Genomic DNA, 14451 nt, shown 5'->3' with positions numbered 1-14451 from the left:
TCCTCTCATTGTGCAGCCTCACATAATGGGACCTTGTACAATACCTTTCCACTGCTTTCATGATTTCTGCCTCTAAGATCATGAACAGTGGGATCTCCAGCTTTCTTTGCAGGCCTAATACTCAACAAGCATCATCCATCGATTTTCATAAAATCACTGTGTTGCATCCTCTGTACATTGTTGGGATGCGGTCTGATCCTGGCATTCTGGATGATAATTTCGTAATCTCTCGTCGTAAAAATGTTGTTTACCAATTTTCGCTCGATAGTACTGTGCATGCTATCGCACTCCATTTGAGGGAGACCAGCCACGAGGTCCTTCTGAGTAATAGTGATGTCATGCTTCCATGCAAGGGCACAGTAGGCACTAGAGACATTAGAGTTTCTATTTTGACATCCACACCCATCACTCCAAATAACAATCTCCTCCAGACCGGGGCTTCCACAAATTACCCATTCGAAATGATTAAACTGCAAGAAAGCGAATACTTCACAGCGAAAATCACTTTCTGTTTCATTCCAAATAGAGCAATAAGCATCTTTTGATTCAAGATTGAATAGTGTAAAATTGTGTACCTGCAGCTTGGTTTATAGTACATACTGCTTGCCTTAGTTTTAGGACGCAGAAGTACAGCCTGTAAATCCACTGTCCATACAGATTTTACTGTGCTAGCGGACTCTTTGTCTTCGTCTTCTCATCTCAAGCTTCATTCTTCAACTTGATATGGTCATCGTATTGTTCCTTGGTAATAATACTGTATTTGAATGAAACACACACGTCGCACTGACCCTTACGTGGCATGAACAGAGCACCCGGCAGCCCGTTGCAACCAGTTCCCCTGAAGCTGCACGTTTCCATGTTATTGGGCCGCAGTGGACATGGAGCTGGCCAAGAGTGTGTGCGTGGCCCTCGCGTAGTTGCGACCACCGTAAATAAACATACAAGAAAATGGCATAAATTGTTTCAATTTGGACCTGGACCAAACAAAGCCCAATGGCGATGATATCACGGGTAACGGGGACAGGCTTAGTAGAGTTGGAAGCCTCCAGCCTGGTTTCACATATTGGCGGCGGATCTATGATGATCGTCTCCCAGTGCCTTTTGCCCACGTCTTTTCCATCACAGATTGGGCCTCCAAAGCCACATACGACATCACCATCCAAACTCAATTTGAAGATCAACCAATGCTCTGACACGAGCTGGAGCCGACGATGAAAACGGAGAAATTCTCATTATGAAATACTTCCCTAAAAAAGGCTGTGCTCAATGGTAGTATTCCTGATGATTCAGCAAGCTCTTTAGCTTGTGGATAAGAACTTCAGCTGCATGGAGACATGGGCCCAGGAATGGAACGAGCTGCCACATATCCCTCCCTAGTTTTCAGTTATACCAGTACTCTCCATCCCTCCTGGAACAGACCTCTCAAGAAAGGCATGGGTCACATTGAACAGGATCAGATGTGACGTTGGCTGCACTGGAGCTAATCTGCATTGGTGGGGGTTGCATAATATGCCCGATATGTGTCTGCGGAGCGGTAGAACAAACAATGCAACACATACTCCACGAATGTCCCATCTTACGGCCCCCAAGTGAAATCATTGGTATTCGACAACTGGGCCCAACTACCGTATCATGGCTGCACGATGAGGCATTGCCAATCTAAGCTATTACTACAAGTCAAGCGAGAGAAGAAGAAGAAGCAAGCTCTTTGTATTGCCGATGAAGTTGGGTTATGGTATAGTTCCAGGGTACAAGAATTTCTTCTTTCTGTACATTGTGACCTTTCTAAAGTAATGGGAATCTACAGTAGGCAAGTCATTGAGAAATTTCGCCAAAAAGTGATTTTCCTCTTTTCCCACTTTGGCACATTTAAGCTACCTACACATAAAAGTCAATTCAAACGTTTTAAAATCTATCTTTTTCTATGTTCTCCTTCCTCCATCTTTGAAACTCAAGAATGATGGCGAAGAACTCAGCAACGAGCTTATGAAGTCGCTAAGTGTGATATTAAGCTGAGAATTAATTAGGTACCGTATCCAACAATGACTTGCTACAAAAACCTGCCATGGGTGCGAGAAGACTCCGAGAAACGGCGCATTGAGAAGATCTGACCTGTATCACAGTGTGAAGTGATAAGTCGCACTACCAGAGTGCTAGGAAAATGAAGCTTCTCAAAGGAACAGAGAGAAAACAGATTGATTTAAGTAGGGTGGTTACTTGAAAATGGCCAAGATTACGATACATAGAATAGAAAAAATATAATTATTTTGTGCTAAATTAATCGTCTTGACTTGTGATAAAGTGGAAGCTCTATTTCTGTACAATTTAGATCGTCGTCTTCTGACCATCTGCTCTGTTGGAGGAAAGCTTTACTTCCAGAAAACGATTAAAAAGATTTGTAAAATGGCCTAAGTCATGCGTTTGAGTTAGGCCATTTGACATTTTCACGAAAATACCACTATCCCGTTAACGTAGGTCTTAGAAAATTATGTGACAGATGCGCTACATTTTAGGGACCTACAAAACACTAATATCTCAATTTCGTCAAAAAGTGAGTTACGCCATAATTTTATTAGTCTGACGATATTCTTTTGTTATACGTATCAGGACAATAGTCTTCAAAGTTACAATGTTCAAGTTGTTTGATTGTTACGCTCCGTGGCCAAAGGTAGTGACATCACTTGCGGATCGGACCATATTGATATCACATATGGTCAGTGATCATATTTCGCTATACATGTATATAATCTAACGTTACATGTAAAGAAGGCTGACCCATAACGTTTATATTTATTTCGATTGCCGTTTCAGAGCTCTCACTACTCGGCAATGCAGCCGACATACATGTACTAATCTAACGTTACATGTAAACAAAGCTGACCCACGATGTTTATATTTAATGCACCGAGGTTGATTTGGCCCTTCACCTCACCAGTGACCTTCCTGGTTGTCAGTACAAATGATTGTTACGTCACAGGTCGTTGGGAAGATTCTAATTGTGGACTCACACAAGGATTTATTTGCCAAAAGTACCCAGATGGACACCCAGTGACCCCCAAACCCACCCCTGTTGCACCTGGGGGATGTCCTTTCGTAAGTAATACAAAGTTGGTTGAGCTTAATAATTATGCACATGCATTGAATTTGTACTTAGCATAGCACGTAAATGATATTTACCAAATTAATTGACTCATAAAACTTTTCTGTTTTTGTGAACCAACCCAGCAAACTGTCCACTTGAAGCGGTTGGCTGTCTCGTATCATTGCTATAAGCCTTGTTACTCAATGCAACAAACAGTGTACCAGTCTCGTTTTTTTATCATAAATCGGTTTTGCTAACACGGCATCCTTAGTATGATCATGTCAAGAGCCTGAATGATAAAAAAACGAGGCGGGTAACACTGTTTTACCAAACTAAGGTAAGATTAAGTTATTCAATATAGTGACGTCCTTAAAACTTTCAGAATTGGATCCCGTACGGCGGCAAATGCTTCTTGGAGGTTGGATTCACGGACTCTTCCTTGAGGGATACCTGGGACAACGCGGAAGCTTATTGTCAAACCCAAAAAGGAAACCTCGCTTCAGTTCCCAACGAATATTACAACGGTTAGATGAATGTTTGACCTAAGTACCCAAATAAATAATTTATTATATTTTGTGAAATGTTATTTATTGATATAACGTATGTCTACATATCCCTGTTTTGTTTGATTTAGCATATAAGAATATCATTTTATATTTTGTTTATTGCAACAAAATATGCGAATACTCAAGAAATATTATTGTTATTCTCAACTCAGTATTTCTTAATTTTCAAAATGTCAAATTGTGTAATTTGTGTAATTGTGTCATTCTCAAAATGTCAAGTTATTTATTGATATAACATGATGTTTATATTTCCCTGTTTTGTTTGATGTAGCATATAAGAACATCATTTTATATTTCGTTTATTTGAATAAAATATGCAAATACCCGACAAACATTATTGGTGTTCTCAACTCAGTATTTCTTCATTCTTTAAATGTCAAGTTGGGATCTTTGTTTCAACCTGACACGTCCGACAGACCTTTCCTTCTGCTTTCAGCTTTCCTCACGTCGCAACTTTACGCTAGTCCTTCCAACATCTGGATCGGGCTCAACTCGAAAGGAACAGACTTGACTTTCAAATGGTCGGACAACGAAGAAGTTCTCTTCACAAACTGGGCTTCGGGAGAACCCAACAATTACAACGGGGTAAGTGGGGTAATATAATTGATTGGGGTTTGGTAAAGAGAGGTTGCTTTGTTAAACAACAACCCTACATAGTCTTATAATGACAGATCGTTGCGTGTTTTGAAGGCGTGAGAGAATAAACGTCATATACCGGTCCGCGTATTTGTAATCTACATGACGCTGTAGCAGATGGGGTGTTGGTTTGGTTTGGTTTATCTTTATCCTGCATTGCGGGAAAGCGGACTTGAGCGCTATGCATCAGTGTACGCCTTCCGAGGTACACCTGACCCACGCTGCAGCCGACGACAATGTCTGTTTCCGGTTGTCTACTCTACTTATGACTTAAATTTGGTACCCATTACTCGAAATCGATCACTGGGTAGAGGCAATTATCGTAAAGTTTCTTGCCCAGAGAAACAACAGCAAGTGCGGGTGGCTGGAGTCGAACATGCAGGCTCTCGACTGCGAGCCCAACGCGCTAACCACTCGGCCACTGCTGCCCACTGTGTTATGACATCATAGCCATCTTTTATCTTTCTTGCGTGACTTGCGCGAGTTGGACATCAATTACATCATCCGCATGGAAATCCAATTGTCAGCGCAGGATTTACCATTAGACTTGAAAATCTAAAGCCAACGGCATCAAGATTTAGTGTCCTCATAGTTTAAGATGTACCACGTTAAAACATTTAAACATGCCTTATAGCCTACATGCAGTGTTGGGCGCGATAACTCATTTTTCAGTTAAGCGATAACGATAATCGATAAACGAAAAATGCCTAAAGCGATAACGATAAACGATAAATCAAAAAAAAGTTAAGCGATAACGATAAACGATAAATTATCGCCGATAATGTCCGATAACGATAAAAAAAAATTTCTTGATTAGCGCTGCCCCATCTCATGCAGCACGAACTGTTTTCATCAACATGACGAAAAATCGAACATAATGTACTGTAAAGGGACAAAACTTTTTGTAAGTTATGCATGAATAGAATCGCAACAGCGGCAGTAGGTATCGAATCTTCAACCTCTTGATCCAGAATCAAACCACTGAGGTAACCGCCGTGCTTATAATTATACCTTCAGATACCAGTTGGATGCTTTTATCAATTGAGTTACACTGCCGCTGACGTGCAGTAGGCAAAATAAGTAAATCAAATGAAAATAGCCTACCATAAAAAATTCCAAACTTTGTATTTTGCTTTCTACGGGCTGTTTACAGCAAAGTCAGCAATAATTGAAAAAATTCCAAAAAACGCGAAATGCTTGAAAATTTATCAGTAATCTTAAGCGTTATTGGTAGTAAAAATGTGCATACTGTGAAATCCATCAAGCTTGTCAAATTAGTCGTGTTTGTTCAAAAACAATAACATAATTATCGTAATTTACTGATAATTTCAGATACATTTTTCTGTTTTCTTTGTGAACACCATCATTAAAGCAATGGCAGAAAGCTGAGTTGTTGAGATAAAAATTACAATATAAGGCACTGTATTAGTGGGAATAAAAATATTTGATTGAGCGTTGGCTATGTCGCATAGGTAAATCGTCGTCGTATCCAGGCTTATGCCCGGTGGTTGAAGATTTAGATTAAGTGGACGGGAAGGCAAGGAAGCCAATCTTCATGTCCACCTTCAGGCGTGCCTTTAAGTGTCCTGCGAAAGACAGTGTCTTGCCCTTTCGATTGCCGTTCCAGCGCTCTCACCACTCGGCTATGCAGCATAGGTAAATGAGAAAGGTTATACTGTATTCAGCATAATTTTACCACGCAACTCGATGCGCCTATTGTCATGCAAAAACTTCTACAAGATGCAAAAAGTGTGATGTCGGTCTGCATGTCAAATGCTTCAAGCAATATCATATTCTGCAATGACTTGTTTCAGTGATGGTGGCGCGAAAGACCATGTTTCCGATGTAAAAGCGGCCTCGTATTGCGACACTTTCATAAACCACTTGCCAATTTCTTTCGCTTCGCTTCAAAGGAATCTGTACCGCCTGTGCGCTTACATTTTAATTGTAAAATTCACTCGCGATTGCCGATTGCAGCAAAACAACAAGAGACTTGTTGCAGGCATTTCATTGCAATTTGCAACTCTAAAAATTATTGTGTTGTCAGGGCCGTCGCTGCAGGGGGCGTGCCCCTCCCATGACAACGACCTGTGCACACACACTTCAGGCACTGAAGAAGAACTGGTTATAATTTTAGTTTCATGAACTAGGTGGCTAGTAAACATATTACTTTTCATGTTCTTTCCACTTGTGTGTTGATCCGAAATAAAATTTATCGGCGATTAATTATCGGCGATAATCAAATATTGCCTTTGGCGATAACGATAAACGATAACTGAAAAATAATTAAGCGATAACGATAGGCGATAAAAATTTATCGCCGATAGTTATCGCCGATAAATTATCGCCGATAATGCCCATCACTGCCTACATGTTGGTTTTCTCATACTGTATATCTGGGGAAATGTTCACTTAGTAATAACGCGAAATTTTCTGGCAACCAGTTCTAATAAAATAAAGTAAGTATTTATAAACAGGTCGTAAGGCAAATTAAATTTCTGGTGTGTATGTTTTTTTGGAAAGGAAATATGACACAGGTTAAAGGTTACAGTTTTAACTGGTTGCTTACTTTGAAAATGGCTTGACTGATAATAAGTTTTAGTCATTGAGAAAATTGAAAAAATTATCTGCTACTTTTTAACAAACGATGTTAGTCAATTATATTCTTTGACTAAAATTTCCTATTTTATTTTACAGTAGCCTAGTGTTTCACAAAATGTTTAAAATCAAAATACAAACTTTGGTATCGACATCCATATGGATGACGAAACCAAAGCCTAGCTACAACTTACATATTTCGACCATGGAGGCTGCTGTTCCAGGAAAATAAATCCTATTTATTATTGCTTGATTGAGTCAGAATTTGCAATGATACAAATAATCAGAACAATAATCCCAAGCAAACAAGTAGCCAACACCTTACAACTAATATGAACATTAAATAAGTTGCCTACTTGCTGTATTTTTTGCGAAAAGCAATTTTTGGAAAACTAAAGCCTACCATTGAACTAACCACTATATATTTCTTAACTGTTTCGGTTTTTGTAACTTAAATAAACTTTTACCCTCTGTTGCAGCATCTTTGGACAGATTTTTACTATTGTTTGGGCTGAAAGTACTCTCAGAATGCGCAACGTCAAAACATTTTTTTTTTAATTTTCTGGGAGAGGTCCCCACATCCCCCACGCAGCCGAGCGCACTGACGTGTAGGATAATACTCATTTGCCCCCCCTCTCGAAATTGCGGACATATTTCTCCATTACTACTAATTCACTATGGTATCAGTGGTGTAGTTTGAAATACTCGTCTTTAGGGCTGTTAGGGTGGAGGTTGGAGTTATGAAATGGACAATAGCTTAGGGTTATTTTTATCTAAATCCGGCCCTGCCGATTGTGCTGAGCTGAATGTTCTGTGTTGATGTCGTATGGAAAACCAACCTTTACCACATGCCTAAACCATTGTTTATATATAACCAATCGCGTATGCGGAAGTTCCACTTTAATCATTGAAAGATGCTTTCTCAGCGCGAGAATAAACATATTTCAACCAATCTGCTATTGATATTTTAACATAATTGTTAAAAGTTGCACGAAATCGCCCGATGTTGACCTAATCTTTGATGACGTAGGTCGAGGAATGTGTCGAGTTGGCCTGGAACGCCAATAGCGCGGGGAAGTGGAACGACAACCAATGCAGCGAAATCCGGCCCTTCTACTGCTCCAGAACCAAAGATACCGACTTCCCCCCAGGTTAGTTTGTGACGACAGAATGCTTCCTCAACGCGACACAACTTTTTTATTGACGCTCACAACAAAGACAGTTTGTGAAGCAGTGAAGACCTGGTTTGATTTGACTTATAAAGTTGTTTGAACTGCTGGACTTGGCTGGGCTGCATTGAACAAACGTCTCACCAAATAGCCAGTTGAGTGTGTGGAAGTGGCAAAAAATTCGTAGGCTACTTGCAGCATGTCCAAAATACAAGTTACTCAAACTCAAAGTTGCCATAACAACACATGAACATCAAGCAACCGCTTTTAACTTTTCCTTAGCAATCGCTATCTTTTCCACAATACTGCCACATTTTGCAAGCCACTCAGACCGTTAATGTTTCAAAGAAAAATAAGACAAACCTGGCCGGACACTTCAAAGGACCATGCTCTTACGCTAATTGCATTTGTTTGCGTTTAGATCAACAAATAAATTTTGGTTTCAGACTACCAAGGCGATTCCACTCTTTGCCCAAGTGGGTTTGGTTTTGTTCAATGGGACACTGGCTGCTACAAAATATATTCGAACCCCTCTGAATATTTGACGTGGGAAGACGCAAAAACTAAATGTCACAGCGATGGAAGTAGCTCGGGTAAGTTTCTTTTCTAATGTAAGCTTCTTCGTAATCCAATTGTAGATAGGCCTAACTATTTCTGCGTGCTATGCCGAATCATCACGAAAATAGCTTGATTAGCAAAAAACATCGGAATGATGAGAACTTAATGTATCGATAACAACTCCTCTCTTTCGCACATTTCAAGAATCGAAATTCCAAAAGTATCGATGAAATACCAAATATTTCCTCAGTTCATTATCTTCTCCATAACCAGCTTTCTCAGTTCAAAGATAAAAAATCGATGATATCAGTCGCTGTCAGTCGCATTCTTTGCGAAAGTAACGTCTTAAATACTCAGTGTTCACGTTAAAAGATTCAAGGTTTGATTTGTGGCCAATCACTTTGATAAAAACGATCCGAGAGATTTTAATCTGCAAGCAACATCATAATCTTAAAGAGTTTCACTTCCAAAAACATTATCGCGCATGTTTTTCAGGTTTTCCAATGGAGTTGGCGAGCATCTGGAACGTTTATGAAAACAACGCTCTGATGACTCTTTTCTGGCCACAAGAGGATTCCACAACCCCCTTCGAAGATATGTGGATTGGTCTTTACTACCAATACGTAAGCGACCAAATATTGAATGCTTAGCTGCGGCTCTGTGCATTCTGGTTTACAATTTTGCTTGTGGTTCGCCAAAGCATAGACCCCTGAACCCAGGGAACGACAACTGAAAGAAGAAATAGAGTGCCATTGACAGCATTGTCATCTTCATAATGCAAACCCATGATCGTTAAGGGTCTGTTCGATCTTCTGCTATAAATCTCGAATCAAAGACGTAGCCTGTTGTGACGTGTCAGCGAAAGCGATGCCGGTTATGTGGCCGAGGGGTGGAGTTAAATAACGCTTCAAAGGTTGTCGGTTCAAGACCCGCCAAGAGCAGGTAGCTGTATCTTGGAAAAAAACATGACATACTCGATAGACGTCAAACCAGGACTTTTCTCCCTCGAGTAGCTTTAAAATATACATCACACTGTATTTGGTGCCTTCATGAGTTAAATATCCAAAGACAACGTGTGTGCAATTGCTCAGGTAAAAGTTAGAAAAATATCAATTTTTGCAGAATCAAACATCTGGAGCCACCAGCTACAAGTGGGTGGACCAATCCCCTGTTGTGTACACAGCTTGGGGAACGAATGAGCCCCAAACCCCACCTGGATCTAAAGGATGTATCGTCATAAACAAATATGGGACATGGGGCTTGTCCAACACAGATGGATATCAGACGTCGTGTACACAAACTAAATTGCCTTTCGTCTGCAAATATGAGACATGTGAGCTACTGTATTTTTCATAAAATGTTCTCAGAATGTAGTCTATCTTTCTTTTGAAAAGCAGTGTGCGTAAAAATACAATTTTGATCATTAATATATAGACTTTAAAATTTTATTTTCGTGTGCTTTGTTTTTATATATTTGTCTGTGCCAGTAAATACTGCGTTACAAAAGAATCACAACGAAGTATTCTTCTGAATGTTCCTAGTCCACTTAGATCAGTAGTTGGTTGAAGTTGCTTGCAATCAGGGATTTTTTACCAACTAAACGCATTCTTGTAAACGTTGTGCAGTGGTGTTAGTTTTTACATCTTCATACAACTCCATTGTAATGATTTGTGAAACCCCGCCACAAAATGTAGGCTACTCCATGTTTTAACAATCAGATTAGTATTTTTGCCTCTGCCTCTGATAGGAGTTGATTTGATTTCAGGCGAAATCATAACAGAGTCTTTTCAAACCGATTGTGTATTTTTAGTAAATCAGTAAAGGTAAGTTGAATACCAACATGTTCACGTCGTGAACATGATAAAGAATAAACAAATTTACAGTAGCTACTTTAGCTACAGCGACCACTCACGTAAACTATGTCGTTCTTATTACCACCTTGCTTCCCACTATGGTGCATATACGTGAAAAGTTCTGTAGAGATGAATTGTAATAATCCGAGTAAAAGCAACCTTCACTTTATGTCTAGTAACCATGCCAACCCCCGATCCGAGTATTGAAGGGACGTGCGAAGGAGGGTGGGCTATGCTGGGTGATTATTGTTACAAAGTTAACCCAGGTGGGTATGTAGAATCTTCATAAAAAGTTTTGATTCCATAAACGAATATATTTAGGCTGCTATTTTCTACAGCCTGTGCAGCGTATATAGCCTACATTGTACAGTAGCTTTTATGTCAGTCAATTCTCATTAGTATCAACTTATGAGGTGTGGTCAGTATCATGTTTCTGACCAGGACACACTGACTTGGACATACGGACGTGGGGCGACGCGGACAAACAATGCCAATCTCAGATGGGCTACCTGGCCAGTGTCCACAGTGACTACGAAAACAAGGCCTTCATAAGTTGGACGGATCAGAAGAACGTTTGGCTTGGCCTCTATAGGAATGGATGGGGTTGGTTGTTTTAACTTTAAATAATTTAATCTTTTACGTGTTTGTTTTGTGATCTGAACACGATTTAATGTCTAGATACCATCGTATGTGTTGTTTTCGTCTATCTTTAGTTCCATCATAGTAAGAATAATTGTAATCAACAAATGCGCACGTCATAATGACGTCATCTTGACGTTTCAACACTTGTTTCGTGGCGTAGGCGGCTGGGAATGGATCGACAAGACCGGGCTTGACTACACAAACTGGGCCGCCAGTGAACCAAACGACGCAGGTGACGCGAACGAGGCCTGTGTGGAGCTGTACACCAATGGCGGATGGAATGACATGGATTGCAATGTGCAGAAGGGATACATTTGTAAAAAGCATAAAAGTAAGTGTGGATTGCTATCCAATGTTGGCAAATGAACTAGATGAAGTATTGTTGTTGAAATAACAGCTCAGTGGCATTCAATCACTAGACAAATATTAAAGTTTTACTCAATGATTTATTCCTTCTATCACTAAATTTTTGGCATTTTACGTATAGCATATTTATTTATAAGTTCTAATCACGATGTAGGCTATTGGAAGTGCTTCGTTATTGGAAACGTTGAATACAATTTTTGTGACGTTTTGCGATTTAAAGCTCTAGACACCAAAATAATAATAACTTAAATGCTTGGCATAATTAATTTACATAGTCGCATAAACTTTTATTGCAATTTAAAATCCGATTATATCGACCTGTTATATCGCATGGTGTTACACTGTTACTGATCCTTCTTTTTCTTGTGCAATATATTAATGGCAAAAATAAGCATAATTCTTGATGCGCTGACAATGGTATCCCTTTCCAGGTTATTCCACTTGCAATTTTCCTGAAGACGAACGGGCTGATTGCGGATATGATGGCATCAGTAACTATGAGTGTATCACTAGAGGGTGCTGTTGGGATGAATCTGGGCTTGGTCCACACACCTGCTTTTATTCAAGAGGTCGGTCCAACCTTTACCTTTTGTGGTGAATGATTTGATTTTTTCTGCAAGAAGTCAATTGTTTGTATATGTCATTCCTACACGGTCGTCGGACAACTCAGCATGCTTCAACTCAGCAATTACATTTCAACTGCTGTCAAGTCAGCAAATGAGATTTACGTGCTCACGTCGGACTTGCTTGGTCATCGCTTGCAAAACTAAATTTACTGACATGTGACATGCCAAATTATGGCTTGCTCAGATGTTACTTACTCAGTTTCATCATTTACCAACTTCAGCCACTTGCTGAAAGGTTGCTAGCTCAGTTGTCGCTTGCTCAGTCGTCGCTTGCTCAGATCACAACTGATGACTCTTCCTACACAGGCTGTCTGGAAGTCGCTGCATGCATGCTGTTGTTTAATTTGTTCGTTCTTGAGTCGATCGCTTGCAATGCACAATTGTTCAAAATCATGACTGATTAGACGCTGAAATATAGTTTGATGAAAACGTTTGTTTTGACGTTTAGTATTGATTTTATTGAGGTCACTTGGTTGTGCTAGCGTGACGTTTATGTATAGGCCTAGGTTTACTGCAGCAATATGGTCAGGTGCTTTCTAACAAGATTCAACGGTAATCGTTAACCACGAGTTTACATGATTGGTTGAAATATATTTGATTGACAGCTGATGCAGCATGCATAGACAAAGGAGGAAGTTGCAAGGATTATCGATACAATGTGTGCGATCTTGGATACGAGGCCAGCCTTTGTAGTCAGGGGACAGAAAATAAATGCTGCTTTAATTGCGATCCTGATGACGCAGAATGTAAGTTGGGTTTCATCATTAACTTGCAATGCCATTATTGGCAGATGGCTTTTTTAGTTATAGATTATTTCCACAGTGTTGTGTATTTCTTTCTTGAAAGATATATCTAACTTTTGGCATCTATGAAAGCCTCTGATGCTCCTCTTTGGAAGTTATCGTGAATTTACAGTCGTCGCGGCACTGTTGTTGATGAGTAAAGACGAATCTTTATCGAGCTAAGGTGTTCGTTCAGGCGGGATTTGAAATGGAAAAATTCATTACGATGGGTTTGTACACAAGGGTTTAATTTCAGATCCAATCATGAAAAACATTACAAGTAAACATTGTGTTCTTTCTTTTCCACGACAGTGATACTAAATTAGAAATAATGATTTCATGTATTGGATGCATTTATAGCAATGATAAAAAAATAAAAAAAGTAATCCTTGTTTAGAAAGAGTAGATAAAACACGACCAAATATTACCAGTACCTTTCATGCATTAATGATTTTCACACAATTAAAGTTAATATCAATTATGACAAGATCATTAATTTTTCAGGTCAAGACCAAGTTAACGTTTGGGAATCTGGAGATTCTCAGTGCGAGAGCGGGGGGTATGGTGTGTGCCAGTATGACAGTAACTATTGCTCCTCAAAGGTGTACGAGTCTGGAAAGTGCGGTGGTCCCGCGGAGAGAAGATGCTGCGTCAGTAAGTAGAGTTGTGTTTAGGAGCAAAATTTTCAAAAGTAGAACTTTTGTGCCCTATGGTCAGTGACCGATCCGATGTAGGCTACACTGCTGTAGCCTACAACTTTTGGAACTATCACTGGTGTAGCCTATACACTATAAAAATTGCGTTACAGGTAATCTATAGGCTACCATAATTGGTTAATTACAACTGGTTTATACTACAACTGGTATATACTAACCTACAACTGATGCATGCTGCGACTGGTGCTTGCCACAACTGGTGTACAGTACACCATAGGCCTACCTGGTGTGAACTACTACCAGTTGATACCACAAAATGATGTATACTGTATACTAGAACTGTAAAACTGATGCATAACCTACCACAATTTAAGTATAGGCTACTACTACTGTAAAATATCATAATCAGATTAGTGTAAATTGCAGCTGTATGATATCATAAATCGTGTAATGTACACTACAAGTTGTAATTCGAGTCTTTTTTTAGCGAACCCTAGCACTAAACCTCCGGACCCTTTTCCAACTACGACCACGAAAGGAGGCCCCAATCCCCCTACAAACCCTGGGGTAGTCACTACAACCAACAACAACGTCCAGACCACCACAACAGTCAAGACAACAACCGGACCGACCAAAGAAACGTTGCCTTCAGGTTCGATACTCTAGTTGGATTGCGTCGCGTCGGTTTAATTGGTTTCGTCATTTTCATCCGCAGGAGCTTTATGGACAAGCGCCCACCTTTGAATGTAGACACGGCAGTGCGAAAGTGCCACGATTGAACTTTCAAAGAGGCCAGGTTGCTAGTGCTACGATGAAGATTTTACAATCGATCAATCGTATTAATATTTCCCACGTCCATCAACTTTTTCAAAGAGATGCGTGTAGTTATGACACAACAGAAAGTTTTCGTAGTTTAA

The 14451-nt window shown here is 39.8% G+C and overlaps 1 protein-coding gene across 1 annotated transcript in view; it reads left to right on the top strand.

The window, feature by feature from the left end:
• Positions 1–14451, top strand: part of LOC145768387 (uncharacterized) — a 61178-nt gene that overhangs the window by 45384 nt on the left and 1343 nt on the right. Inside the window, exons 41-54 of the mRNA XM_082579870.1 lie at positions 2978–3093; positions 3465–3606; positions 4085–4233; positions 7913–8033; positions 8498–8644; positions 9105–9232; positions 9732–9942; positions 10639–10728; positions 10904–11065; positions 11265–11435; positions 11902–12039; positions 12702–12842; positions 13383–13532; positions 14022–14186. Of these exons, the coding sequence (XP_082435996.1) occupies positions 2978–3093; positions 3465–3606; positions 4085–4233; positions 7913–8033; positions 8498–8644; positions 9105–9232; positions 9732–9942; positions 10639–10728; positions 10904–11065; positions 11265–11435; positions 11902–12039; positions 12702–12842; positions 13383–13532; positions 14022–14186 (2031 nt within the window). The remainder of the gene's footprint in view (positions 1–2977; positions 3094–3464; positions 3607–4084; positions 4234–7912; positions 8034–8497; positions 8645–9104; positions 9233–9731; positions 9943–10638; positions 10729–10903; positions 11066–11264; positions 11436–11901; positions 12040–12701; positions 12843–13382; positions 13533–14021; positions 14187–14451) is intronic.

This window comes from Aplidium turbinatum, chromosome 4 (genome assembly GCF_918807975.1).
Source record: "Aplidium turbinatum chromosome 4, kaAplTurb1.1, whole genome shotgun sequence".
In the NCBI taxonomy this organism is placed as follows: Eukaryota; Metazoa; Chordata; class Ascidiacea; order Aplousobranchia; family Polyclinidae; genus Aplidium; species Aplidium turbinatum.
This window is presented reverse-complemented; position numbering and strand designations above follow the sequence as displayed.